The sequence below is a fragment of the Podarcis bocagei genome, assembly GCF_964188305.1.
Source record: "Podarcis bocagei genome assembly, chromosome: 16".
In the NCBI taxonomy this organism is placed as follows: domain Eukaryota; kingdom Metazoa; phylum Chordata; class Lepidosauria; order Squamata; family Lacertidae; genus Podarcis; species Podarcis bocagei.
This window is the reverse complement of record NC_138142.1, coordinates 30582994-30609453: the sequence shown is the minus strand read 5'-3', so window position 1 is coordinate 30609453 and position 26460 is coordinate 30582994. Positions and strand designations below refer to the sequence as shown.

The 26460-nt window shown below is 47.9% G+C and overlaps 1 protein-coding gene across 5 annotated transcripts in view; it reads left to right on the top strand.

Moving 5' to 3' along the window:
- Positions 1–26460, top strand: part of IGSF9 (immunoglobulin superfamily member 9) — a 68924-nt gene that overhangs the window by 39203 nt on the left and 3261 nt on the right. For 4 of the 5 annotated variants that reach the window (XM_081174025.1, XM_081174026.1, XM_081174023.1 and 1 more), the window contains exons 4-19: positions 2159–2311; positions 5826–5977; positions 9719–9836; positions 11077–11218; positions 12040–12185; positions 12945–13087; positions 13180–13320; positions 13467–13583; positions 14362–14512; positions 15332–15455; positions 16302–16477; positions 16576–16826; positions 17652–17736; positions 18032–18202; positions 22038–22128; positions 23803–25260. In XM_081174025.1, the coding sequence (XP_081030151.1) occupies positions 2159–2311; positions 5826–5977; positions 9719–9836; positions 11077–11218; positions 12040–12185; positions 12945–13087; positions 13180–13320; positions 13467–13583; positions 14362–14512; positions 15332–15455; positions 16302–16477; positions 16576–16826; positions 17652–17736; positions 18032–18202; positions 22038–22128; positions 23803–25260 (3619 nt within the window). The remainder of the gene's footprint in view (positions 1–2158; positions 2312–5825; positions 5978–9718; positions 9837–11076; positions 11219–12039; positions 12186–12944; positions 13088–13179; positions 13321–13466; positions 13584–14361; positions 14513–15331; positions 15456–16301; positions 16478–16575; positions 16827–17651; positions 17737–18031; positions 18203–22037; positions 22129–23802; positions 25261–26460) is intronic. The other variant, XM_081174027.1, reaches the window with a different exon arrangement.

Genomic DNA, 26460 nt, shown 5'->3' with positions numbered 1-26460 from the left:
TGCTCTGGTTTGCCAGAAGCAGCTTAGTCATGCTGGCCACATGACCCGGAAGCTGTACGCCAGCTCCCTCGGCCAATAAAGAGAGATGAGCGCCGCAACCCCAGAGTCGTCCACGACTGGACCTAATGGTCAGGGGTCCCCTTTACCCTTTATTAGAAAATAAGAATAGCTCAATGTGGCCCATCTAGTCCAGTATACAATTCTCTGCACTTGTGATTCCCAGCAACTGGTATTCCCACTGCACTCCCTCCCTGGAAGCTGTAACTGGGGGGGGGGTGTTTCCTCAGGAAAACAGCATGGATAAAAGAGGTTAGCGTCACCGCTGGCTACTCCCCATGGCTGCTTTTGACTTGTGTCTGCGAGTGGATGTCAAAAGCACATTTAAAGTAACTTAGAAGCAGGGAACGGATTCAGAACGTTGGTGCATCTAACTCAGTGTCTCCTACTCTGGCAGCAGCTCTGCGGGATTTCAGGCAGCTTTTCCCAGCCTTACCAGGGAACCCATGCATGAGGCAAATGCTCAACCACTGAGCTATGGTGGTTCTTCTAAAATAAAGTAGGGTTCCAGTCCTCATGGTTGTAAATAAAGGACTGCTTTAGGTAGGAACGTAAGGCAGTATGTACTGAAACAATACAAGGCAGCAGAGTCGGGTCATTGGTCTATCTAGTTCAGTATTGTCAACACTGACTGGTAGCAGCCTCTACAGGTTTTCAGACAGTGAGTCTCACTCTGTCTTGCCTAGAGATGCCAAGAATCAAACCTGGGACCTTCTACATGCAAAGCAGATGCTCTTAGCTGCAGCTCTTTTATCTTAGGAAGTTGCCTTATACAGTCCATTGGTCCATCTAGTTCAATATTGTCTATACTGATTGGCAGTGGCTCTCCATGGTTTCATACAAGGAGTCTTTCCCAGCCCTGCCTAAAGATGTCAGGGATTGAACGTGGGACCTTCTAAATGCAAAACAAACCCAAAGTTGTTGTTGTGGGTTTAAAAAGAAACAAACCCTTCCATATTTTTACGTGCTTCTGAATTGCTCTTGTTGCAGCCAGTGGGTATGCTGCCACATCTGCTTTATTTCTATTTGGTGAGCACTCTGTTCCTTTACCGGTTCTTGGGACTTCCAAATGCAAGTTGGACCTTTAACAAAACCTTTCAGCACGAAGTGCTCCTGTTCAGAGTTCAAGGCAGAGAGCCCATGCCCTTTTCCAGGACACTCCATTCCCCCTCCATAGTCATTCAGCATTCTGCACCTGCTGAGCATGCCCAGTCCTCAGTGGCCTGTACTTTGGGGTTGAGGGGGTTCCCCCACTTAGTCCCCCCAAATTTTTTTTTATACTCCTGCCACCTCCCTTTTTGGGGATGCTTGTTGATGCTTCCTTCTTGTTTTTGCACAATGCCATTTTTGTCTCCATGCAATATTCTGATCATGAGTTCTCAACTATTTTATTTCATCAATTTACTGCAATTCCCCCTTTTACCAATAGGATACCTGGGCAGGACATAAGACAAGTGTATTGGTTCCATTTCAGGGAAAGAAAATTTGGTGGCCTGGGTTGAAGTGTTAGAATCATTTACAGTGGTACCTCGGGTTACAGACGCTTCAGGTTACAGACACTTCAGGTTACAGACTCTGCTAACCCATAAATAGTACCTCGGGTTAAGAACTTTGCTTCAGGATGAGAACAGAAATCACGCTGCGGCCCCATTAGCTAAAGTGGTACCTCAGGTTAAGAACAGTTTGAGGTTAAGAACGGACCTCCTGAACGAATTAAGTTCTTAACCCGAGGTATCACTGTACAGTGGACACTCGGGTTGCGAACGTGATCCATGCAGGAGGTGCGTTTGCAAGCCGCAGTGCTGTGTTTGCACACCCGTGTGCGCGCGTCGCGATTTGGTGCTTCTGCGCATGCAAAAAGCACTGAAACTCGGAAATAGGCCGTTCCGGTACTTCCGGGTTCAGCATGGTGCACAACCCAAAAACGTGCAACCTGAAGCGCTGTAACCCAAGGTATGACTGTAATCATAGGGTTAGAAAGTACCCCCAAGGGTCATCCAGTTTGACCCCCTGCAATGCAGGAATCACAGCTTCCTGTGATGGTGTTGTTGCTTCTGTAACCCCCTGCATGTGCTTCTGTGCTTTCATTTATGCGATGCAGGTCGTGTGCGGATCCAAGAGGGCGCCTCTCTCTGGATTGAGCAGCTGCGTGCTGAGGACCAGGGCTGGTACGAGTGCCGGGTGCTCTTTCTCGACCGACCCAACAGTGACGACGAGTTCCAAAATGGCACCTGGATCCACCTCACTGTCAATTGTATGCTCTGGGTGTTTATTTTTTTAATTTACTTTGTTGTTGTTGTTGTTTAATCATTTTTTCGATACAAACATCAACTGCAAAAGACACATACATCAAAAACCTTAATAACAATAACAACACAATTTGACAATTCAGATTTGAATACACTGATATACCTATGACTACACCTTTTGCTTCTAATATAGCACGGTTGTTTTTTTGCTTCTAATATAGCAAAACACATCCTTTTTTTTTTTGACCCCTTGAAATCTCCCACGTTTCTGGAATATAATTTAGAATTCAATTTAGTTCCCCTAAGTAACAATTTCTTTTTATTACTCTTGCTATAAATATCCTCACCTCGCACCAAAATGATCTTATCAACGGGCAGTTAATCAACATATATACTAAGTTCGCATTTTTGCTCCCACATCTCCAGCTTTTTTAATTTACTTCAGGGTTGGTCAATGAGGTTCCTTCTACATATTTGGGACTACAACTCCCATCAGCCCCAACCAATGGCTATAGAATCAAGGAATCAAAGAATCGCAGAGTTGGAAGGGACCCAAACAGTCATTTAATCCAACCCCCTCCCAGCAATGGTGGGTGTTGGATTCAACAAGATCTGAAGGGCTCCACATTAGATTGATTGATTGATTTCAATTTCTATCTTTTCTCTTTCCATAGAGCAAAAACTTTTTTTGTTTTTTTTTTAAGGATTCAGGAACCTGGGATAAAAGAGGCTTATACAGTTATTAACGGTGCATGATGGAGGAAAAGAACGATATTTCCCCCCTTGCTTATAACAGCAATTGAGGTGACATAGGGATGGGCAACTCTGGCAGTTTTGGTTTCTCTTTGTTTATCATTTTTCCAACCTTAAACTCAGGTCTCCATATTTCCACATCAGTGTGCAATTTATTTTATTTATTTTTTTGAAAAAGTCTTCATGAAAATTAATCAGTGACTAGTGTGGATTTCTCCTAATGTGCACACCTTTGCAGAGAAATTTCCCATACTATGAAGCATTTTTGTATATTGCTGTCACTAATATACACATTTTTATGCATGCTTTACCTCAGAATGTGCTTTTTCCCAAACATTTCTTGGCTGGAGAACTGCTTTGCAAGCTCAGGAAACTGCCAATTTCAAAGGATGTTTGCATTTTGTTTGGAAATGCACTGAAGTGTGGAATGGGGAACCCTGTGGCACAACAGATATGGCTGGACTCTCATCTGCCCCAGCCAGTGTGGATGGTGGAAATTGGGTACCCCTTGGTACAGGAGCCTGTCCACTTGTATTTTTTAAAGCAGTATGCACAATGATATAAGGAGGGTTGCATACCGTGCATTTAAAGCACTCCAATGCCGGTTTAACAGTCATGGCTTCCTCCAAAGAATCCTGGGAACTGTAGTTTGTTAAGGGTGCTGAGAGCTGTTAGGGGACCCTTCCCATCAGCCTTAACAGACTACACTTCCCAGGATGCATGGTGTGGATGTGACCTAAATGTCCTCGTTTGGGCCTATCCCTTATCCTTCGCATCCTGGTTTTCTCGGCATCAGACCCCCTTTTGTCTCCCATCTGCTTAGCTCTTCTTCCAGACCCTCATCCCAGTCTGTAATCCTGCCCTCTCCCAGCTTCTGTCTCCCCAGCTACTCATCCCTGCTCTGCTGCCTAATCAATTGCTATTATCCTTGAACAGATGACCAGCCCCTACTTGCAGCTGAGACATTAAAAAGGGAGGGGGTGGGCATTTGTTAAGGGGATAAGACCTGGGGTACCAGGGGAGGATAGGCATGGGGGAGGAATTTGATTCATCTGACATTTAAAGGCAAAGCTATATAATTTGCACTTCCAGAACCAATATGCAAACAGAAATGCATTTTCGAATTTGCAATTTTCCAGGGTGGTTTGCCAGCCACGTAACGTGTACAAATGTGCATTAAAAAGTGCATAAATATGCATATAATCTTGAAAATAAAATTCAAAAATATATTACATTTGGGGAAATTGCTTGCAAGAATGTGTATGTTAGGCAAAATTCCACACAAAAGTGCATATATTGGGAGAATTTTGCACGAAAATGCTGATTAATTTTCACAAAGATTTATAAAACATCCCTCTTCTCCCAGGTCTTTGGCCAATTAAACAATTTATTGCATTTTAAATTGTTGGGGCTGGTAGAGGTATTGTTTTGTTTGTCATTACGTTACATATTTTTGTGTTTTTATATTATAAACTGCCCTGTAATCCTTGGCTGGAGGACATCCTTAGAATCGTAGAGTTGGAAGGGAGATCACAAGAGTCATCTAGTCCAGGCCCCTGCAATGCGGGATTCTTTTGCACTATGTGGGGCTCGAACCCACAACTCTGAAATTAAGAGCCTCATGCTGTAGCAGCTGAGCTATCCCCAATTCACACTTACCCAAATTCTAAAATGCAGGTTTCCAACCAAGCAATGTGCACCAAAATGCAATATTAGGTGAGAGTTCTTTGCAAAAAAAATCTGTGTGTTAGACAAAATTGTGTAAAAAAGAAAAGTGTATATTAGGAGAAAATCACACTAGAATGCTGATAAAATGTCTCTTTAAAAAAATCTCAAACTGTTGTGGAAATGTGGAGAACTGAAATTATGACCGGAAAAGTGAGAAACAGAGAAACCAGAATTGACTTGTTTTGCCCATCCCTAAGTGAGGATATATATTTCTTTTTAAAATGTGCTAGCAAGTGTTTTTTTATACCAAAATCTGCACCTTTTAAACATATTTTGACATTTGATCTTTCATCCAGAGAGGTCAAAGTGGTGTACATGGTTCTTTCATTTAATCCGCACAACAGTAGGTTGCTAGGAGTCACAGGTGGGGCAAGTGCTGTTGTACTCAGGTGCTGCTTGTGGGGATCTGATAGGCCAGAGGTTTTCAACCTTTTTGGGTCCACAGCTCCCTTGACCAACTACATTCCTTCTGCAGCACCCCTGTGGGGCTCAGGAGCCCAGTTACATCACCCTTTGCCTGCAGAGCCAACAGCCCCTCACCTCATTTCAAACACCCTCCCTTGTGGAGTGTTCCCTCAACCTCCTCTTCTCCCCTCTCCTTGAGAGTTTCTGGGCTGCCGCCCCTGGTCTCTGAACTGCTCCCCCTGCCCCAAAGAGAGGCGCCTCCTCCCACTGCCCCACAGGGGCCTGAGAAGTACCCCCTGGCCAGCCCCAAAGGTACCATTCCCCTGGGGAACTTGTAGCCAGGACTGCTGCAACAAACAGCCGTGCAAGCCAATGGGAGGCAGAGATGCGAGAGGGCATCAGGGGAAGGGAGGGAAGGAAAGAGGGACGGGGGGCAGTGTTGCCCTGACCATCATTCAGGGTGCCACAGCACACTGGTTGAAAACCACTGCCATCGGCATTTGGTCAGCTACAGTGAGAACAGGATGCTGGACTAGATAGGCCTCCAGCCTGATCTAGCCAGGACTCATCTGGTGTTCTCATAATAACATTTCTGATGATTCGGGTGCTCTTCTCATAAGGTCTGTCTTGCAGTTCCCCCCACCTTCCAGGAGACCCCGCCAGCTTTCATAGAAGTGCAAGACCAAAAGTCTCTCACGCTGACCTGCTCTGCAGCGGGAAACCCCCAGCCAGTCGTCACTTGGAAGAGAGACAACCAAGCCATAGAAAGTGGAGACAAGGTTCAGGTAAGGCGTGTGCATGTAGCCCAGGAACCAAGGGTCTAGACCAGGCATCCCCAACCTTCGGCCCTTCAGATGTTTTGGACTACAGTTCCCATCATCCCTGACCACTGGTCCCTTTAGCTAGAGATCATGGGAGTTTTAGGCCAAAACATCTGGATGGCCGCAGGTTGGGGGGGGTGCCTGGTCTAGACTACAATTCCCACAACCCCCAGCCTGGTTGAACCATTGGTTAGCGATGATGTAAGTTGTAAGCCAACAACTGGAGACCCAAAGTTGAAGAACTCTGGTCAAGAAAAGGAGTGGGGTGCCTGTGGTCCCTCCAAAAGTTGTTGGCCTGGAAGAGTCCCAGCTGGCATGGCCCAATGGTCAGGGAGAATGAGAGTGACCATCAAACAACATCTGGAGGACCATAAGTCTCCAACCCCTAGTGTAGAAATGCTTGTAGACACAATCATCTTACAAGCTGGGAGCCTGGCCTTTGAACTGGGAATTGTGTGATTGTTTTATTTTTAAAGGGGGCATGAGTATGTTTCTAGACCTCATGGTAATCAAGCATATTCTGGAAGTGCCCCATTCCTGACTCCTGTTTTAAATGACTTTCAATTCTCTCTTTCCTTCCCTGTTTGCCTGGAACATACTTTTAGATGCCCTGCATAGTGCCTTCTCCCTTCCTTCACACCTGGCTCTTCAGGTGTTGTTGGGCTTCCACTCCCATCATCCTAAGCCATTTTAGCCAATACTCTGCTTTAAAACCCTCCTCAAAATGTGCAGATTACAAATCTCAAATGAGAATATGCTGTTTTCATTTTCGTTTTATGGTTGTTTAATAGTGTATTCATTCTCAGTTAGCCGCCTTGGAAATGCCATTGACATTGAAGGGCAGGATATAACATGTCAGCAATAAATGAATGCGTTCACATTTATTGGATTTGGTGAGATTTCCCCCTGCTCCATATGCACAAAATTAAAAAGGTGTTTAAATAAATGCATTTTCAGAATACCTCCAGTGTTTTCTGGTCTTACAGAGAGCTGAAAATGGTGGCAGATTCTCTCCCCTACATGAGCAGTTTCTGTGGTTCACAACTTAGGGTTTTAACAAATCCAGGTATTTAAGAGAACATTTTTGTCAGGAGCCAGAGTCAGGAGTAGGTCAACAATTTTTAAAAAACACCGGTGTCAGTGATGTTAACACTTTATTCCAGAAACCCAGCACAGGCCTGGTGAGCACAGCAACTCTTCCCAGCAGTGCTTGAACCAATGAGGGCGTTTCAGGGACTGAAGTCCCCCACCTTCCCACTTCTCTCCAGGGACCCGCCCTCTTCATTTCTCTGTGCATTCTGGGAGACCAGGAGGAAGGGGAGCTGGTTGCAGGAGGGGGAGATTCCCTGGCTTCTTCAGCAGCCTGCCTCTGCTCTGCTTCTTGACCTCCCCTCTGCTTCTGCCTCTGAATCAGGACTGCCCTCTGCCGCAGCCTCTTCCTGCTCACTAAACCCTGTTGCCTCTTCAGTTGCTGACACCTTCTCCTCCCAGTCTGCTCCCTCTGACCACTCAGCATTGTCCCACCACCCCCTGGCTCTGAGCCTTCTTACCCGGGAGGTTCCTGTGGGGGCTCCCCAGCTAGTACCTCCCGCCATTCCTCTGCATCCAGCCAGTCCATGACAATTACAGGGGTACCTTGGTTTACAACCATAATCCGTTCTGGAGGTCCATTTGTAACCCAAAACAGGTTGTAACTCAAGGCGCGCTTTCGTCAATGGGGCCTCCCCAAAAAAAAATTGTTCATAATCCCCCCCAAAGGGTTCTAATCCAAGTTTGCAAATTGGGACACACACTTCTGGGTTTGACGTGTTTGTAATCCAAAACATATGGTTTGCAAACCAAGGTACCACTGTACTAGTATACGTGTTACTGCCATCCATAAAGCATCCTCCTCTGTGAGTCCCATGTGTCTCCTGAAACCCAGCATCTCCCTTACATCAGGGGTGCCTGGTGAAGCTTTCAGAGCCTGCCTCTAGAGCAGGTGTGAAGAACCTTTGAACTGCAACTCCCATCATCTCTGGGTCTTGGCCTGCTGGGACTGATGGCAACTGTAGGTCAGCAACACCCGGAGGGAGCAAGCTTCCCCACGCTTGTGCTAGAGGTTCTTTTTCATCATGGGACACCTTTGCTATTATATTTCTTTGCTTACTTAGTTTATGGTCCACCACTGGTGTAATTAACACCCAAGTTTATTCCCCTGCCTTTGTTTGCTCCTTCTCATTGAGGAAGTGCAGGCCAGTTAAACCTGTTTGCCAACCCCCTTTAATCTGTCCCCTCCTGAAAATGGTTGAGCTACCCCACCCCAGCTTTTACTGCCTAGGAATGGGAAGCTGTTTCATGTGATTTGTTTAGGGGCAACTAGTGAGCCTTTTTGGCTGGTTGAGGACTTCCCTGTAGTACTGTTTATTCTGAAGAGGAATTTCATGCCTTCCCCACCCAGAGAAATAAAAAACCAATAATTAGTTTCAGAAACCCTAAGAGATGGATTTCCTAGTGGGCGCATAGGCACTGAATTAATTGTCAAGCTCATTTTAGGACCGTTCTCTAACAAACATACCTAAGGTCTGGCTGACCCCTGCTGGCCACTCAAAGGAAACAAGCATTTGTCTTGCTCTCTTCAAGAAAGCCTTGCAGTGTGGTATGCTACTGTTTGGAGTGCTAGCGAGCCCTGACCTTTTCCAATATATCCCAGTGGTTTTTGGGGGGTGGGGTGGGAAAGCCCACTTAGACTAACCCATGCCCCCCACTGACATGCAGCCCTGGAGGATTAGCCAAATGGGAATTGGACCTTCATGCAAAAGAGAAGACATTTTGCACCCCTGTGTAAAACCCGTATTTCAGGTGAGAACGCTGAGGCCAAGGGGATGGTGTTTTTTCCTAGAGTCACACTGTGAACTCAAGTGAGATCTGAACAAGCTCACATACTTAGTCCTTGCTGTTCTTAAGTTAATAAGAGGGATGGGGAGAAATTTGATTTGTTCTCAATGAAAGACATACCTGCTTTAAGTCACACTTTCTGAAGCACAGCCGTCCTTTGAATTTTGCCCTTATTAACTTTAGCAATCCAGTTCTCCAGCCAAGTATTGTGTAAAAAAACAATACTTATACTTGAGTAAAGTATGTGTGGAAATTCATATATCTGTGAAGATAACATACAAAACTGCATTATATTGAGGAAATATAAATGTTAGGGAAAATAAGCTTTGCAAAACGTGTATATTAGGTAAAATTGTGTATATGAATGCGTATGCCGAAGACATCGCTCTTTATCTTGGCCTTTGAGACCTACGGTATATATTTTCAGGGCATACCCTATTTCTGTGAGTGCAGTTTGCTTTAAACTGTTTTCAGTATTGAAGTTAAAATTGCTGTAACCTGCTGTGGGTATGAAATCAAATTAATAATGATGGTGATATATTTAGAGAAATTCATGCTGAAATGGTGATGAATTTTTATGAGGACTTTCTTAAAAAATCATGAACTATACTGGAAATCTAGAGAACTGAAGACTGGAAAACAGAGAGAAGACATTTGCCCATCCCTAGTTGAGGGAATTGACAGAAACTGTCTCCAGCTCATTGAGGAATTGATTTTCCTGGTCTTCTTGACCACCTCGTTGGCCGTACAATTTCTTGGTGAGGAGATGCTGGAGGGGTTTTTTCTTGCTTGCTCCAAGCCTTTCCTAAATGATGTGCTTCCCACCAGGTGAAGAATGGGAGCCTTGTCTTTGCTGGTGTGGAGCGGGCCAGCGCCGGGGCCTACACCTGCCATGCCACCAGTGAAGAGGGCGCCATCACCCACACAACCCGCCTGCTGGTGCAAGGTAAACAGGAGAAGGGGCAGCATCTTTCCCAAACTGGGTTAAGCAGCATTTTAACACAGGATGCTGTTGTACAAGCTTATCTGTCCATAGAGCCCATGGGGGGTGGGGGGTGGAACCTCAGTCCTGGGAGCCAAATGCGGCCCTCCGGAGACTCTTCCCAAGCTCCTCCCATTCCCAGGCCACACCCCTGGCAGGTCCCCCTCTGCAGCCTCCTCCAGTGATCTTTACCTGGCTAGAGTGTATGCATGGTACTTGCTTGCCAGGATGGAGATGGGGTGTATGCCTGGCCTCTGGAAGGTTACTCATAAGTGAATGGAAAAATGATTTCCCACCCCTGACCTAGCCCAAAATTGTCCTGCTCTCGCTGGCAGCAACTCCCTAGCGTGCCATGCAGAAAAAGAATTTTTCCCATCACCTTCAACTGTATCCTTTAAATTGGAGGTGCCAGGGATGAAACCTGAAACCTTCTCTGCATGTGCACAGTCCTGCACTCTGCCAATGAGCTGGGTTCTCCCTCCCTGGAGCACAGGAAGTTTGTGGCTTGCCAAAATTTGCTGCACTAGCCCAGGACTGCTGTCTCCCCACCCCTCCACATTTTAAAGATTCTGGCAGAAGCCTTTCCCACAACCCTGCTATCTGATCCTTCATTTAACTGGATATGCCAGGGATTGAACCAAAAACTTTGCGTGTGCTAAACATGTGCTTTACGATCACTCCCCCAGTTTACCATCCAGACTTCCTGGCGGGTACAAGTGCACAGCTATGGGAGTCAAGCATGTCTCTGATTTCCAAAGGGAATCTTGGCATAACTTCGGAGTCAATAGTTCCACATTTTATAATTGGCAGGGTTTGGGGGAGAAGAGTGCCTTTCTGTCCTTAGATCTGGGGAAACTCAGACTCGGGGAGAGGGGCTCAATGTGGCTCCCTTGGCCTCTCTTTCTGGCCCTTGGCACTTTCTCCAGCCACATTCCCTCACCAGCCTTGGATGTTTTTGAATGTTTGGGATGTGTCCTTGAACCACTGGTGTGTGGTTTTTGTGTGTGTGTTTGGTGTAGAAACTAGCCTACTGTACAAAGGCAAAATGTAAATTTGATTACCTCTCCATGCTTACCTCTGGTGGTACCCACAACTGGCATGTGTCTCCCCCCGCCGCCCCCCCAGCAAGGTTTTGCAGAAGGAAATGGAAAAGGTTCCTTGCCCCTGCCTTAGCTACTCATTCCAGGCACTTTCTTCCTCCCAGGGCCTCCGGTAATTGTGGTGCCCCCACAGAACGTCACTGTCAACATCACCCAAGATGCCTTCTTGGCCTGCCAAGCCGAGGCCTACCCTGCCAACCTCACGTATAGCTGGTTCCAGGGGGACACAAATGTTTTTCACCTCAGGTAGGAAACTCCAGATGTGAGTGTTTTGCGTGAGCGGGCATCAGAATGGCTCTCTGGGCTCTTCCACAAATGATGGTCTATTCTTTCCTTTATTTATGTAATATTTCCCTCCCCAAGGGTGCTCCAGGCAGCAAAGTGAAAGGGAGCACAACATAGGGCTTAAATTAAAGCTTGTCCTCTTTGGGAGCAAGTAGAGATGAACGCCACCCCGGGAGACAGAGTGGTCTTGCGTTGCAAGTTATGTTTGTTATATGATGGATAAAATGCTGGTTTTGTTTGAAAATCCCTAATTATTTGTTTGACAGTTGGCAGTACGCCTAGTTATTTCACAAGGATGTTTCATCAGTTACTTCAGAGAACTGGTACAAAAAAAAGCATTGTTTATGGCAATTTGTGAGAAACTCACTCATCATTTATGCACCTAAAAAGAACAAGCAGAACCCAGAAGACTAGGCAGCAGCATGGTGGAAAGTTTCATTACATGTGAATCGACATTTTCAGACTCATTTATATTCTCTCAATGTGAATTTGTTTGGAGAAATATGTAATAATTGCTGCAGTTACATTTGTTTGTACACTTGATTAGAATTGGTCTTCTTCTTTGAACTCAGATAGTATGTATTTGGCTCCATTCTCTCTCATTCATAGATATAGATATAGATAAAGATAATAGTTAATAGATATAGAAATATCCTTATCTATATATAAGATACATAGAACTCCCAGTTGCCCATGTTAGCCAGGCAAGTGCTTAAATACAATGCTGTTGCACTTTTTTTGTTCCTGCTCTCTTCAAGTTCTCTTTCCTTCCCCTCCTTCAGCCATCTCCAGTCCCGGATTCGCGTCTTGGTGGACGGGAGCCTCTTGGTACAGAAAACTGTCCCAGAGGATTCAGGACAATATACCTGTGTTCCTAGCAATGGGCTAAGGAGACCACCTTCTGCCTCAGCGTTTCTCACAGTTCTGTGTAAGCATGGCACCTTCCCATCATTCCAGACCTCCAACTGGTAGAAACAGTCTAAGGGTGGTGGAAAAAGACAGTATGAAGACAGGCACCTTTGGTGCTCAACCTGCTGGGTGGGGCTCAGACAGGGATGGGGCAGAAATGCAATTCTGATGGCATTTAAAGGCAAACCTACTGACCTTGCACTTTCTGAAACAATATGTGGATTGAAGTGCAGCCATCCTTCAAAATCTGCACTCCCTCAAATTTTGCAGCGCGGTTCTCCAGCCAAGTAATGCGTATAGAAATGCATGTTAAGTGTGCATAAATGCATACATTGGTGAAATCAACATACAAGCATGCATTATATTTGGGGAAATTGCTTTGGTGAAAGTGTGTGTGAAAGGCAAAAGTGCATATGTCAGGGGGGAAATGTGCACTAAAATTTTGACGATTTAAAAAATAATAATCATGCTCTGATATGGAAATGTGGAGAACCGATCATAAGATCGGAAAAATGAGAAACCGAAAGAAACCAGAATTGTCAGCTCCGCCTGCCCCTCGGCTCGGATCAGCCTCCATAGAAAGAATCGTCTTGCAGCATTATCCACATCCTGTTATTTTGCAGGGCTGCTGGTGCAAGGTGCAGGTTGCTGTCCTAGTGGGACATCCCAGCAGTTGATTGGAGAGGCAACCCAGCCTTGGCTGTGCCCCATCTCTCCTCTAGCTTTCCCCCACTAGCCATCCCACCGTCTGAAGCCATGTCCTCCCTGCCTTTTGCAGATCCAGCACAAGTCATCGACATGCCCCCTGAGACTCTCCTGCCAATAGGGATGCAAGGCACCATCAGGTGCCCCAACAAGGCCAATCCTCCACTGCTCTTCATCAACTGGACCAAAGACGGGCAGCCGCTGGAGTTAGGCAAGGTACTTGGCAGAAGCGTCCATCACACCTTCTTGGGCTCATAGGTCTTTTGGGATAACTCTCTTCTGAACAGAACTCTCTCTCCCTCTCCTAGCTCCCAGGTTGGTCCACGACTCCCGATGGTGCCATTGTCATTGCCACAAGCAACGACAATGCCGTGGGTGTTTACACCTGCACCCCATACAACAGCTACGGCAGTGCTGGCTCCTCGGCACCTACGCGCGTCCTCCTGAAGGTGAGTAGAAAGACGGCTGTGTGTGTGTGTGTTAGAGCATAAGAAGAGATTTGACTGCTGGGTCATCAAGTCAAGCGTCCTGTGTTCACTGTGGCCGACCCTTGCCTGTTTCGGATGTCAAATGTGTGTTGTGTTTTACGGCCTAGGACCCTCCCGTGTTCAGCCTGCGCCCCAAGGAGGAGTATTTTCAGGAGGTGGGGCGGGAACTACTCATCCCCTGCGCTGCCAGAGGTGACCCCCTACCCATCATCTCTTGGACAAAGGTGAGGCAGCTCTCTGCATAAACAAGGTAGATCCTAGTTAGGCTGTCCAGCAGGTGGTGGCTGCTGCCCATTGGGACCGGCCAGGTGTGAGGCCAGTAGGAGGCAGAGCCAGAGCCAGTGAGAGGCGGAGACAACTTTATTCTAGTTTTGTCCCCATCCTCCTCCCCCTCCTCCTCTCTGCTGAGGTAACACTGAGACTGAAGGAGCCGACAGGCAGGCTGAGAGGCTTCCCTGTTAAGTCTGGCTGGTTTACTCAGAGCTCCACCTTTTAGCTAGGCTCAAATTCCTTCTCAGTTTATACCAGGGGTAGGCAACCTAAGGCCTGGGGGCCGGGTGCAGCCCAATTGCCTTCTCAATCCGGCCCGTGGGCGGTCCAGGAATCAGAGTGTTTTTACATGAGTTAGAATGTGTCCTTTTGTTTAAAATGCATCTCTGGGTTATTTGTGGGGCATAGGAATTTGTTCATTCCCCCCCCCCCCAAATAGTTTGGCCCACCACATGGTCTGGGGAATGGTGGATCGGCCCCCTGCTGAAAAAGGTTGCTGACCCCTGGTTTATACCTACTAATATGTAGAATCATAGAGTTGTAAGGGGACCCAAAGGATCTTCTAGTCCAATCCCTTGCAATATATTTGAGAACTTGAAGGAAATTTAAAAGTAACTGGCAACATTTCAATTTAAACTGGCTTCAGCCATAGTATAGTTAGCAGGGCCCCTATTTCCCCTGGGGTCTTGAAGAGCTTGCTAACATCTCTCTGGTGTCCTGTCCCCACCACAGATGGGCAGCAAGGGCTTAGCCAGTGCCCAGGTAGACAAGAACAACAGCTTGGTCCTGCGCCCACTGACCAAGGAGCAGCATGGCTTATGGGAATGCGCCGCCAACAACGGTGTGGCCCGCATCAGCACTGCAACCACTGTCTACGTACTGGGTGAGTACTTCATTCAGAGCACAACAGAATTAAGCAAACTGTACAGAAATGCATTGAAGAACTATTTTGAGTGAAAAGGGATGCGTGCTGCAACTTTCATGGGAGGGCAGTGTGTATGCATACACATATTGGCCTGGTTTGCCTGCTGGCACTAAGGTTTGTATGGCTTAACCATGGTTTCTTTGACCAGCAGCTTAACCGTGGTTTGTTCCAACAAACAATGGTCATAACCCATAGTTTGTTTTTCCCTTACAAACCTTGGCTTGTTCTAACTATGGTTTGCTCGGCAAGCATCTGGAGCAGGGTGGGAAAACTGCCATAACTCTGTGGTAGATCACAAGCCAATCCTCAGTTAAATTTGTGGCAGATTGGGTAGCAGGCAATGAGTAAAGATGTCTGCTCAAGACCTTTGAGAGCTTCGGCCACTCGGAGCAGCTAGTACTCGGCAAGATGTAGTGTAATCGGCAGCTTCCTTTACTGGAGGGACTATAACTTAGTAGTAGAGCATGTAGAAGAGTCCAGATTCAATCCTGGACATCTCCAGTTAAAAAGGGATTGGGTCAGAAGTGATAGGAAAAACTCTTCCCCACCTGCTAGAACAGACACTACCAGGCTTGATGGATGGAGTACCATAAGGAAGCTTTCCATGCACTTGGTTTAATCCTCAAAAACAAATGTTGGAGGGGCTGGGGGGGGCACTAGTTGATAAAACTGCTGCTGCTGCTGTGGGTTTTACCACCCACAAACCCCCGTTGAGCCTTATCCTAATCCTGTCAAGCTAATTCAGTTCTGCTTTTCGTTCCCTCTCGTGAACTCTAGGCACCAGCCCCCACACAGTGGCCAACGTCTCGGTGCTGCCTCTCCAACAGGCTGTCAACATCACCTGGGAGCCAGGCTTTGACGGAGGCTACTTCCAGAGGTTCAGCATCTGGTATACGCCGCTGTGAGTCCTCGGTTAGGATTTTGGAATGGAGGCTGTGGGCGCTAGGCCCCAAATGGCTGCTGTGCCCAAAAGTGCTGGGGGGGGGGGGAGAGAGAGGATGGGGGCAAGGATGCCCCCTCTCCATCAGCTGCTTTCTCAGTGGGGGGAAAGGCACCTATATCAATCACACTTCCTCACAAATATATGCTCTTTCCACCTCCTCTCTGTTCAGAGCCGAAAGGAGGGCATCTTGTCCTGGCACCCAAAGAAATGTGAGCAAGTTTAGTTTGTTTATGTTCAGCGTAGGAGAGGCTAAGCCAGTGCAGGAACAGGAACAGCAAACTGCCTCTCATATACTATGTAGTTTTTCAGGGAATTTTTACTGAAACCTTCCATGGTTACCATAGGAGGTCATTCCAGGCACACTGACAGTATTGGACAGTGATCCCTGTTCAAATGTCTTTTGCGTACCAAAGACTTTTAAACAAAAACAAGCCTTTTAAGTTACATTTATGATGTGGAATTAATATAGTTGTTATAGCTCCACGAAACATTTATTTACTCTCTTCCAACAGATCAGTTTTGTCAATGCCATGATGGTTGTCTCAATTGCTGCTTTCCCATTTTCTTTTATTGCAATGGGTTTCTAGGTTGCTTTTGCTTTTATACATTGCCCAGACAACTCTTGTAATCTATTGGGTGCCTGATAAACTGGGTGAATAGATTAATTAAATATAAACATTACTGGAATGCTTCTTCCAGGAGCTCACAAGTTCCTTCTGCTCGAAACCACAGGGGCTTTTCTGTCTCTGGTTTGGATTCTTCTCAATGACTGCAGCCTCTCCTCCATTTCCGTGCCCCACACAGGTTGAAACGCTTCAATCGCCCTCACCATGACTGGGTTTCACTGCCTGTGCCTGTTGGGGCCTCCCACATCCTGGTGGAGAATCTGCAGCCAGATACCGGCTACCAGTTCAGCGTTTTGGCCCAGAACAAGCTGGGTAGCGGTCCCTTCAGTGAGATCGTCACCACCGTGCCACTAGGTGAGAGGCACAGGACTCTTTTCCTTCTGATCAGCGATTCCCTTAAAGGAACAATGCACAGTTTCAACACCCGTTCTCTTTCTTCTCCTCCTTCTCAGGTTTCCCAACAAACACCATGCCGCCCAACCCCTCATCTACGACCTCACAGATTTTTCTATCCCCACCTCAATCCCTGATGGCCAACGAGACCACGCGGGGTGTCCTCCTCCTGTGGGAGCCCCCATTCCAATTCTCTGTGGCTCTAACAGGCTACACCCTGGAGCTGCGACAAGACCAGGGGGGCTGGGAGGTTCTCGACGGATCCATTTCCAGCTCTGAGACTCAGCTCCTGGTGCCTGGGCTAATCAAGGTGGGTTCAGAAGGGTGTCAGAAATACAGTTTTGAAAGGTTAGTGCATGGATGCAGCGGGTGGCGCTGTGGGTTGAACCACAGAGTCTAGGACCTGCTGATCAGAAGGTTGGCGGTTCGAATCCCTGGAACAGGGTGATCTCCCGTTGCTCGGTCCCTGCTCCTGCCAACCCAGCAGTTTGAAAGCACGTCAAAGTGCAAGTAGATAAATAGGTACCGCTCCAGCGGGAAGGCAAACAGTGTTTCCATGTGCTGCTCTGTTTCGCCAGAAGCGGTTTAGTCATGCTGGCCACATGACTTGGAAGCTGTAGGCCAGCTCCCTTTGCCAATAAAGCGAGATGAGCACCACAACCCCAGAGTCGTCCGCGACTGGACCTAATGGTCAGGGGTCCCTTTACCTTTAAGCAAACTAAGGCTCGGGGGCCGGATCCAGCCCAATGGCCTTCTAAATCCGGCCCGCAGACGGTCCGGGAATCTGCGTGTTTTTACATGAGTAGAATGTGTCCTTTTGTTTAAAATGCATCTCTGGGCTATTTGTGGGGCCTGCCTGGTGTTTTTACATGCGTAGAACGTGTGCTGCTTGAAAGTGTGTCAAAATACCAAAAGTTGGGATCAGGTTGGGCGGGATTTCCATTGACTTCAGGGCACTGCATAGCTCCCTGCCTTTCCTTGGGACTGTCAAAAAGTGGAACTATTTAAGCAAATTGAAGCCCCTTCGGATGCTGTTAAGTGGGAGAAGGGTTTACAGTATGACCACAGTGACCATAAGAGGGTTTTCACAGTGTGCCCCTGCTTTCTCTCCTACCCACCCCCTGCCACATTGTAGGACGCCTTCTATGAGTTCCGCCTGGTGGCCTTTGCTGGCAGCTACATCAGTGACCCCAGCAACACGGTCAATGTCTCCACAATAGGTAAGGGCCAGAAAGGGGGCAGCAAAACCTGCAGCAGCCTCAGGATTAGCTCACTTTGCGGGAGGCCACTGGAGCTGTTCAAAGCTCCTTTAAAATGTCACTCTTATTAATAGAAGGGATGAGTGAATCTCTCGGTTTCTCATTTTCCCAGCATTTCCATGTCAATTTGCAATTAAAAAAGAAAAGTGCTTATGTTCTGATGCAACAGGGCTCCTACAGTGATTCTTCCTCCATGTCGAGGTTTCTTCCTACCCTTGCCGTTGTGATAGTGTGACATTCCCCGTCTTCCCACCAGGCATGGAGGTGTATCCCTCCCGCACCCAGCTCCCTGAGCTCCTGCCCCAGCCAGTGTTGGCAGGAGTGATTGGCGGGGTCTGCTTTCTCAGCACGGCTGTCATCTTCAGCACAATGGCGGCTTGCATCATGAACCAGAGGCGAGCTGCCCGTCTCCGCAAACGCAGGCAAGGTAAGGAGCTGTTGCGCAGAAAGTTTTGAGCAGACATGTTCTCCTCTTGCCCCAGAGGGCAAGACCAGACCTAATAACAGAGATAAGGAACTTCCAGCCTGCAAGCCACACTTGGTCTGCCGCACCATTTGCAGCAAGTTACATCCGCCCATTTTGCACCTGATGTCAGAGGAACAATTGGGAGCTTAAAGTGAGCTTTGATCATTTCTGTGCTGGTCCCATTGAAACCACTTCTCCCACCCAGTGCTGCTCCTTGAACCTTTGAAAACCTGTTTTCTGAAGTTTTAAAGGGCAATGTGGGGCTGTTTGCAAAAGCTCCACACTGCGCTTTGAAGTCCTGATAATCGGGGCTTCAAAGCACATCTGCTGTCATAGCAATGCTAAGTGATTGGCAGGTCAGCTGCATCTCTGCAGGGGTGGGGAGGTAAGGATTGGGCCCACTGGCCAGAAAAGATTCCCCACCCCTGAGCTTGTGGGTAGAAATTGCAGGGCACAGATTTTAACTGGACATTACAATAAAACTCGATGGTGGGCCAGGCTGCCTCAGGTGGTGGCAGCAGGCCAAGCAGCCATTTGTCAGGGATGCTGTCATTGCATCCTGCTCTGCAGATTCTGCAGTGAGCTGGACAAGGTTGGTCTACACAACCTCCACTGTCCCAACTCCATAGGCTGCATTCAACTAAGTTCTACTCAAAGTAGACCACTGAAATGAACAGGCCTAAGTTAGTCATGGCCATTAGCTTCATGGGTCTACTCTGAGTAGGACTAGCATTGAATACCACCCGATGATTTTGTGAGGCAAACAGTCAAGACCCTGTGGTTGCAGAAAATGGTGTCTGGTGCAGAATCCAGCCTTCTGAGGATCCCACCATTGCATTTATAGGATACACTTTTAATATGCAGAATAAGAAAGTGTGCACAGATTCGCACAATCCATTCAGGCAACAGCATCTGGCTTAATTTTTTTTAAGAGCTGCTATGTTTTGGTACATTTGAGTTTGCTTCTAGCAGTTTTCATTGTGGATACCCTGGTTTGCTATCTACCAGGAATTTTCTTTTTTAAAAAAATATTATTTATTTAAAGTGTGGCATAAAATAATATCTCTTCGTTTATTTATTTTAAAGCCTGGAAAGCAACTCATAGGATAGAGGTTGCCACCCTTTTTTTTAACTTTGTGGGCACATTTGGATTTTTGAGTGCATGCCCTTCCATTCACTTCTCTCCCCCTTCCCCAGATTGGCACCCCCTTGAGAGACAGAAAAATTGAAGGCACATTCAGGCAGGTTGTGCTTTTCCAAATAAAAGTGCATAGAGCTGAAGTAGCAAGTGGGGCAGAGCACCACTTTTCCAACTTCCTTCTGCAGCTGTCTGCAATTTTTCCCAGATCAGCTCCCAAAACAGAAAGAGACAAAGCATACTTTTCAAAGTGGGGGGAACCCTAGCACCCTCATCACTTCATGACCAAGGTTGTCAGTGAGCAGGAGGGGTTCAGAAGCTGTGGAGGCAGCTGGGAAAGACCTCAAGGGCACCACTGCACCCATGGGTGCCATGTTGGCAGCCCTTGTTACAAGACGTAGCAGCAAAAGCAGACTAAGCAAGATCCCAAACAGAATCAATTCAAGCTCTCCTTTCTGTCCCACCTGACAGCAGTTGCTGAGGTCCTCCTTCAGCTTCTTTTTTCATTACCTTGGAGATGGAATTCACCTGATCTAGCTTTTAAACATTTATTTATCAAAATATTTTTTTTCTTCTCTCCCAACTTTTTATGTTTGCACATGGGACCCCCAAAGCAGTTAGCAATCATTAGCAATATGGGGTTTTTTTATATAAAAATACACACAACCAATAAGAAAAAAAAATACAATGGATTTATTTATTTTTAAGCTGCAAATGGAAACAACAACAGCAATGGTCCACCAAAAGCTTACTATATGCTAAGAGTCATATCCCAGGTCAAAAGTGCATGAGGGGAACTTGAAGCTAACACCTGAAGGCAGAGAGGTGGCCAGAAGGACCTCCAGGGGCAAAAAGTTCCAAAGCCGGGGTGCCACCACCAAAAAGGCCCCGTCTTGTGTGCTCAGTTGCTGCAGCTTAGAGGGTGATAAGATATTCTACAGGGCCACCACTGAGGACCTGTGCATAGGTAGCTTTCCATGGGAGGTGATAGCCTGCATCCAAAAACCTTTTGAGGCACAGCTGAGCAATCTCTGTCCCTTCCAACTGTACTCCAACTCCCATCAGCCCCAGCCAGCACTGCCAATTGTCAGGGATCATGGGAGTTGTAGTCTACAACGTCTGGAGGGCCATAGGTTCCCACCATCAGACTGCAAAGGCCAAACACAGCATTTCTAATTGGGCTTGGACACAAACTGGTTGCCGATGAGAAAGGCACAAGATTGGAGTGAAGTGATCGAAGGAAGCAGGCCCAGGTCTGAGCTACACCAGTTGCATTCTGCACCTCCCCAAATCAGCTGGAAGCGTCCTGGAAGTTCCCAAGTGGGACGTGGCTGCAAAAGCACTCCCCAGTTGTTCGCCCCCAGTGTCTGATATTTGTCATCTTCTTACCTCCAAACATGGAGGGTCCATGTACACTTCACATCTGAAAGCCATCGAAAGACCTCTTCCTCTTCCATGAATGAATCTAAAATTCTTTCTTCAAAGTTTTCTGCCTCAGGGCAATGAGTTGCGGAGGTTAATTCCGCTTTTCATACAGACACACTTTGTCATTGAATAATATCCAGAACCTGCCGCCAGCCAGTTTTCACTGTGCTGCCCTTAGGAGTTCTGAGACAAGGTGGTGCGTTTTTCTCAGCCTGTTGCATGAGTCCACTTACTTATTTCTCTCCACATGGGCCTGTCCCAGAGGTGAGGAACCTTCTTCAGCCTGATGGCTCCAATCCATTCCGGACAACCAACCACCACATGCTGGGGGGTGGGGCGGCAGGGACACCATCAGATGCAAAAAATGGACAAAGCCACAAATGTCAATTTTACCTTTGGGCAGAAGGCTAGTTTCTACATGTGCTTGCTTGCTCCTCTCTCCTCTGTCCAGACTTTATCGGGGTAAAGGACACACTCCAGCCAGACAAAAACTCAAGGAAGCAAGGTGAATGCAGGGGCAGAGAGGCTGCAGGAGAGTTTGCAAGATGGTCTACATTTCTGTTCTAACCTTTTAGCTAGGACATAATACCCTGGCCAGGGTGGGGGCAAAATTTGCCACCAAGGTCACTTAAATTCTAAAAGAGGAGGTAGATTCTCCGCTCTATTCTCTATTAAGCAAATTGCCTTCGTTGGCTTTCTTTCCTAGGTAATTCAGTCTGCTGTTTTTCCAAGGGGGACAGTGGGGAGAGGAGTAACACACGCAACATCTAAACCCACTCCTGGCCACATTAAATCCCTTCTCAGTACCTGAGGGGGGGTGCCACACATACACACACCCTTTCAGTCTTTGCATCCTTAAAGACTAGAAACTTGGTGTCTTAAGTAATAGCTGGGATCCTCAAGAGGGTTGAATTCTATGCCCGATGCTGATGTCTGTGACCACAGAAGATGTGCAGTTCTCCCCTCTCACAATTTGTGCCGCTGCATGACTAGAGTTGCTTGCAAGCTGCAAGGGACTGCATTTTTTAAAAAAGGAGGAGGAGGAAAAAGAAAATCCTGCTTGTTTTCTGAGCTGGAGAGGGAGGTGGTCCTTGGAACCAAAGCTGGAAGGGAGTGGGGGTCAGGGCAAGTTTGAGGCTGACACGGGCATGTGTGTGCATGCATCTGTCTGTTGGCCGTGACGTGGCAGTCGTCCCGTCCCCTTTCATTGTCACTTCTTTTTTGTTTTTTGAGTTGCTCTCCGTGTGATTTCCCCTTTATGTTCTCGTGACCTTCCAGATCCACCAACCGTCTTCTCCCCCAACAAGAAGCTTCTGCCTTCACAGTAAGTCACGCCATCGCATGACATCACTTCCTGTTCCCACTCATGCCAATCCTGCAGCTCCTTCCCCTGTTGCTTCTGCTCAGCCCGCCCTGTGTTTTGCAGGCCACAGCCAGGGGGAGAGGGATGAAGCTTCTAGTGGGGTGGGAAAGGGAAATGCTGCAGCAGGGCTCCGCAGGACGGCAAAAACAGAGTCCCACAACAGGCAAGGCTTATAGCTCAGCGGTGGAGCCATCTGCCTTGCAGGTACAAAGTCCCAGGTTCAATCCCTGACATCTCCAGGTAGGGCTGGGAGAAACTCTCCATCTGAAAACCTGGAGAGCCACTACCAGTCCATGTAGACAAGAGTGATTCTGATGGCCAATATTCTGACTCAACATAAAGCAGCTTTCAACATGAGGCAAGCCGGACGTGAATGCCATAGCCCTCTCCCACTGTTGTTTCCAGTGACTGGTATTCAGGTTGAAACAGAACTGATAACAAACCAATCAAAATAATAAAAACAAATAATTAAGAGTCCACTTGCATCAGTTAAATTTTTTGTCCATATTCCAAAGACACCAGATGAGCTGCAGTATGTCTGATCATTAGTATTATCTAGTCCCGGCACTGTAATCTGAACTGTGAAAGCGCATGCTGCAGCTGCCTTTGGTGGGAATCTTCTTAACCACAATCCTAGTCATATACACACTGTGTGTATGTTCTGTGAATCCCAACACTCACAAATGCAAAAGCACAGAAGTTCTGTGACCTTCAAAGCCGAATCCTGTGGCCTGTAGGAACTGGATAAGTACGCATTTTGCAAAATTCTGTCATTAAAAAAAAATCTGCATGATTTGGACTTATTTGCTGGTCATAGCGAGGTTGCTGTGCAAAGCACAAAATGGCAGTCTGGGTTCCAAAATTTTGCCAGGCATTTCCCCACACACAGAATTAGCAATGCTACGGACTTGAAACCCGTCTTAAAAATAATAATAATTGAGAACACCGATTCTCAGTAAGCTGAATGTTGCACCTGGTACCACATGAGCATAGGCCTAAATGCTTTTTTGGCTTATAGAATCATCTGCAGCACTAGCATTTTGTCCATGTCTGATGCCAAGTGTAGAGTCCCTCACTCACCCCATGAGTTATCACCAGAGGTTTCTCAAGCTCCCTTTCAAATTCTGTCCAATTGCCATATTTGGGATCAAGAAAGACATTTTTATCCAGGTGAAATTGATGAAAGGCCCTTAGAAGTTTGTATGTTCACATGCATTTGGGGAGCTGGTATAAACAATCACTTATTGAAATACACTTTCTGCTTTTTTTATTTTTAAAAAAGTCATACCTGCCTTGTCAGGGAGAAGTTATAGAGCCTCATCTTCCTTTAGCATGCTAGTTTTCTCAGTGCAGCTACAAAAAGCGGTACAGCGGACCACATGGTGATCCTGAGTTTGTGTTTTGGCTCTCACCTTGAGCACCTTTTTGGCCACAAGTCCTGTTGCTTGCCGCAGCGTGCCTTCCACCTTGCGCAGCTCGATCTCTGCAAGGCTGGCCGTCCTCCCTCTTGGGCAGGGTGGTGTCTGTTCTTGACAGCTTTTAGGGAATCCTGGGGCTGGGGTTGGTGGGAAACTGGGCCTAATCTCTTGCCATCTGACCAATATAAATATATTTTGGGGCTTCTCCCCACTCCAGAAATTCTACAGGCACTGCTAGCCCAGACAGCGTTGTGAAGATGAAATTCCAGGCCTCCCCGTATCAGAGCCTTCGCCGCTCCCTGCTGTGGGGGGAGAAAGCCAGCACCAGCTTAGGCCTCAACATCACCAGCGGCAATGCGAGGAACAACTCCAGATACGCCCTCTACGAGAGCCACATTGGGGAGCCGCTACCCCTGGAGCGCATCTGCCGCGGGCCCGACGGCCGCTTTGTGGTGCAGAGCGAAGCGCCGCCTCGTGAACGCTTGGCGGCCATGCTGGAACGCTATTCCCTGTCCCTGGCTTCTTCAGAAAGCAGCCTGGGGCAGCTGGAGCCTTACCTACAGGTCTACTCCCCCCCTAGGCCTGAAGAGCCTGTCTGGCAGAAAAGCGTCCCCCTGAGGCCCAAGAGCGCCAGCCGGTCCCGCCGTGAAGCCAAGGCCTCCGGCTACCGCCAGGGACGCTACTTTGACTACAGCAGCAGCAGCCCAACGGAGGAGGCCGAGCCCTTGTGCATTGTCAACATCAGCCCAGTGGCGACCATGCCGTATGGGGCTACCAAGCAGCGCGCCCAGACCACCACCCAGAGCCCCGAGGGGCACGTGGACGGGCCCGCCACTGCCGCCTCCTCGTCTTCCTCGCCACCCCCTTCCTCGCCAACCTGCTGTAAGCCCCCGATCAGCCAAGCCCATGCAAATACCTCAGCCCAAAGTGGGATTCTGCAGTACTTGAGTCTCCCCTTTTTCAAGGAGATGAATGTGGATGGTGACTGGCCTCCAGAGGAAGAGGAGGAGGAAGAAGAAGAGGAAGCGGAGCAACCTTCCAAACCAGCCCTCCATGAGGCTCTGGGCAGCACTGAACTCACTGGGTTGGGGGATGAGGACAAAACCGTGTGTCCAGCCTACATGGACACGCAAGCCAATCTAGACCCTGCTCAGGTACAGGCCTTGGCCAAATCTCTCCTCAGGCTCCCTCACGCCAACACGGGCCCAGCTAAGGCTGCCTTTCCCGGGACCTCGGTTTCCCCAAGTTACCTCAGTTCCTTTTCGGAAACGCCCTCACCCAAGGAACCAGGGCCTTGGTTGGAGGTGCTGTCGCCCCCTCAGCCCCCCATGGACAGCAGGCAGGCAGAGCTTGCCTACACAGCCATCGCCTCAGAGCCTCACTGGCTTGACGCAGCGGAGGAGCTCCCAGAGTCTTTGCCCCCTGAGAGACACAAGTCGCCTGTCGCCGTTGCCCTGGCAGGGCCACTCGCCGAGAAACTGCCGAGGGGCAGTCTGACCAGCCAGAGCAGCGGCCGAGGCAGCGTGTCCTTCCTGAGACCTCCCTCACTGGCGCCGTCGCTGGCGGGTAGCTACCTCAGTTCCCCCTTTGCAGAAATGACCGGCTGGCAAAGCAGCTCCGCGGGAGAAGAATGCAGACTCAAAAAGGACCCTTCGGTGGTTGCCATCAGTAAAAGGTGAGACAAGAGGGCAGGCAAGGGAGCGGAGGTGAACTAGGCCTGCAGTTTTCCCGGGAGGCTCTGGTGGGTTGGAAGAGTGCTTGGGGGCCTCAAGTAAGCACCTCGCAAAGGATGAGCCAGGGTGAAACACGTCTAGCAAATAAAAAGTTTCTAGCTGTTATGACTGTGCATTGAGACCTGGAAGCACAGAGACAATGCCAGATGAAGTTACAAAAGTGAGGAATAAACGGGATTTCAAGAGGTTATAACCAGTAAAACTAATGCAATAAACCCCACGTGAGAATGCAGTCGTGGTAGGAATTTTCCCTTCCTTTCCACACTTAGAGCCCTCTCAGGGTCTTAATTCTGCAACCCTAAGCGGACACAGAGACTGTAGAAGAAATCAAAACAGGAGCCCAATGCAAACAAAATTCTGTCGCCAGTGAAAAAAGCTACTGTAAGGAAAGGTTGCTGCTAACTGGTAGGGCATCTGCTTTGCATGCAGAAGGCTCCAGATTCAATCCCTGGTTTCTGCAGGTAGAGCTGGGGACCAGCTCCTGTCTCCAACCCCAGAGTGCTGCTGCCAATCAGTGTAGACAATACTGAGCTAGATGGACTGCTGGTCTGACTTGGTAAAGGGCAGCTTCCTATCTTCTTAGGCTCTCCAACTTCAGCAGGCAAGCAGAACAGGATGTGAGGAGGCAGGACACACACCTGCCATACTCTCAGCGTCCACAGGATGGAGCCTCCCTTCTGAACATCCTTTCCATGTTAATTTTGTTATTCTTAAAGCTTCCAAAGTCTTCACCAGATTATGCATTCTTTTAAATTTAACTTTTCGAAATTGAGCCCAAGCATTTGAAACCTGGAGGTTGGTCAGGGTGCAAGACTTCTCCACGCAGGGACACATTGTACCACCCAAAGGTCCTTTGCAATACAGGAGGGCGGAGGGACCATGCCTTGGTGGTGGAGCATCTATACTCTGCAGGCAGAAGGCCCCAAGTTCAATCCCTGCTGTATCTGATTACAGAGGTTCAAGGAGCAGCAGGTAAGGGGAGAAACAGCCAGTCAGAGTAAACAATACTGGGTTACAGGAGCAAAGAATCTGAGCTTGACCGAGACACCTTCCTGTATTCTAAGGGAGAACATAGCTCAGTGGTGGAGCACCTGCTTGGCATGCAGAAGGCAACAGGTTAAAAAAATCAGCAGATCAGAGTC